Source organism: Dipodomys spectabilis, unplaced genomic scaffold (genome assembly GCF_019054845.1).
Source record: "Dipodomys spectabilis isolate Male_0828 unplaced genomic scaffold, ASM1905484v1 ptg000030l, whole genome shotgun sequence".
Taxonomy (NCBI): domain Eukaryota; kingdom Metazoa; phylum Chordata; class Mammalia; order Rodentia; family Heteromyidae; genus Dipodomys; species Dipodomys spectabilis.
This window is the reverse complement of record NW_024870707.1, coordinates 2328170-2330435: the sequence shown is the minus strand read 5'-3', so window position 1 is coordinate 2330435 and position 2266 is coordinate 2328170. Positions and strand designations below refer to the sequence as shown.

At 41.6% G+C, this 2266-nt stretch overlaps 1 protein-coding gene across 1 annotated transcript; it reads right to left on the bottom strand.

Annotated features, from left to right (window-relative positions):
• Positions 1–820: 820 nt before the first annotated feature.
• LOC122104682 (olfactory receptor 4B1-like) lies at positions 821–1761 on the bottom strand. The gene has a single exon (XM_042675628.1). The coding sequence runs from the start codon at positions 1745–1747 to the stop codon at positions 821–823; it is 927 nt and encodes a 308-aa protein (XP_042531562.1). The 5' UTR covers positions 1748–1761.
• Between the last annotated feature and the right edge of the window lie 505 nt (positions 1762–2266).

Below are 2266 nucleotides of genomic sequence, written 5' to 3'. Positions count from 1 at the left end.
TATATATATATATATATATATGTCCAAAATGTTCTCCCTTGTACCAGGGGAAGTTGAGGAATCATTCCTAATTTCTAAAGTACAGCAGAATAACTATGTCTGACAAGAATTATTTTTTACAAGAATTATTTTAAATGTCTAAAAGTTGTTACTAGGGAACATGTTGTCTTTCATCAACACCAGAGTTACAAAATGTCTAAGGTGATAGATATACCATTACCACAATCACTTATTGTGTACAGATCTTGAAATATCACTCTGTACCTGCAATTATGTGCAATGACTATGTAACAATGGAAACGCAAATGGTTTATGTTTATAATTGTGACAAAGCCAGCTAAGTACTGGCGGCTGACACCTGTAATCCTGGCTACTCAGGAGGCTGAGCTGTGAAGACCACAGTTCGAAGTCAGCTTGGGCAGCAAAGTCTATGAGACTCTTATCTCCAATTAACCAGCAAAAAGCTAGAATGGAGCAGTAGCTCAAGCGGTGGAGCATTACCCTTGAGCACAAACACTCAGGGACAACACCCAGGCCCTGAGTTCAAACCCCAGGATCAACACACACAAACAAAAGAATTAGCCAATGCCATGATTATGGTGCACATCAATGAGTCAGTCAAATTCCATGAGATTCAGTGAGACTATCTGACCACTTTCCTTGGGCATTACATCTGAATATCAGTGTCTTTCGTTGCTAAGGGGAATCAAAGTAAAGGTAAAATTGTATCCTTATGTTCATTGCTGCAATTCTTACTTAAAAGCAAACAATCAGTTTCAACAACAAGCAAATTGCTTTTCTTGAAACCTGTTCTCTCTTTTCACCCCACCATTAAGGATTTTTTGCCCCACAACTTCTTCATGGCATTTATTACCTCCACATTTCTGAGTGTGTAGATGATGGGGTTCAGCATGGGGGTGATGACGGTGTAGAACACGGCCACCAATTTGTCCCCAGTGAAGGTAGAAGAGGGGCGCATATAGAGGAAAATGGCCGGTCCAAAGAACAAGACCACCACAGTGATGTGCGAGGCGCAGGTGGAGAGGGCCTTGCGCCTCCCCTCTGCAGAATGCTTCCTCAGGTGGACCAGGATGATAATGTAGGAGGCCACAAGGATAAGGAAAGAGCACAAGGCAATTAAGCCACTATTAGCCAATACAATCACTCCCTCCACAAAGGTGTCCGTGCAGGCCAGCTTGAATAACGGCTGGAGGTCACAGAAGTAGTGGTCAATCACATTGGGACCACAGAAGGGCAATTGCACAGCGATGAGAACTTGAATTATAGAGTGAAAAAATCCCCCCATCCAGGAACCAGTCACCAGCAGGTGACACAGTGGACGGCTCATGATGTTCATGTAATGAAGAGGTTTGCAGATGGCCACATAGCGGTCGTAGGCCATCACCACCAGCAACAGGATCTCAGCCACCCCAAAGAAGTGGAAGAAGAAAATCTGAGCCAGACAGCCCTTCAGGGTGATGGTTTTCATCTTGGCAAGTAGGTCAGTGATAAACTTAGGGACAACAGTAGAGGAGTAACAGATCTCCACCAGGGACAGGGAGCTGAGGAAGAAGTACATGGGGGAACGCAGACTCTTACTGACACTGACCGTCATAACAATGAGGCCATTGCCTAGCACCGTGGCCAGGTACACAGGAAGAAACAGCACAAAGCACACTCTCTGCACCTCAGGATCCTGGAAGAGGCCAGCAATAATTAATTCAGTCACATTATTTGTAGTGGCCATACTGGATGTCAGATAGTGAGATTCCTGAAATAAGACATTGCAGAAGCAATTCATCTTATTTACTGAGCTTCAAGGAGTATATGTTACTTATTAATTATAGCATACATTACTAATTAATCATGCATTTAGCCAGTACATAGCCATTCAAAATTAAACATTAGCATTCAATTTATGTCACTTTAACTTATTTAATTTTATACTCAAAAATAGGAGTTCAGAAAAGGTGTTATAGTCTCATAGTCAGAGGACAGTAAGTTCTGGCACTTGGACCCACTCTTTGGGTAATTCAACCAAAAGACAACCAGGAAGAATGTCTTAACTGATGGGTATGGGGGATAAAAGGATAAGGGTAAATGATTGAAAAGAGGAATGCTGAGTATTTACAGTCATAAATACACAATGTACATATATAAAGACTAAACTAGGAAACTTGAAGGAGATAAGTGGGGAAGAGATAGATTGTAGAAAATGTCGAGTTGGGAATTGTTAACTAAAATAAAATGTTATAGAAATATTTGA

Excerpts from the sequence above, each read along its gene's own strand:
- LOC122104682 (XM_042675628.1), bottom strand. The coding sequence starts at position 1,747 with ATGGCCACTACAAATAATGTGACTGAATTAATTATTGCTGGCCTCTTC.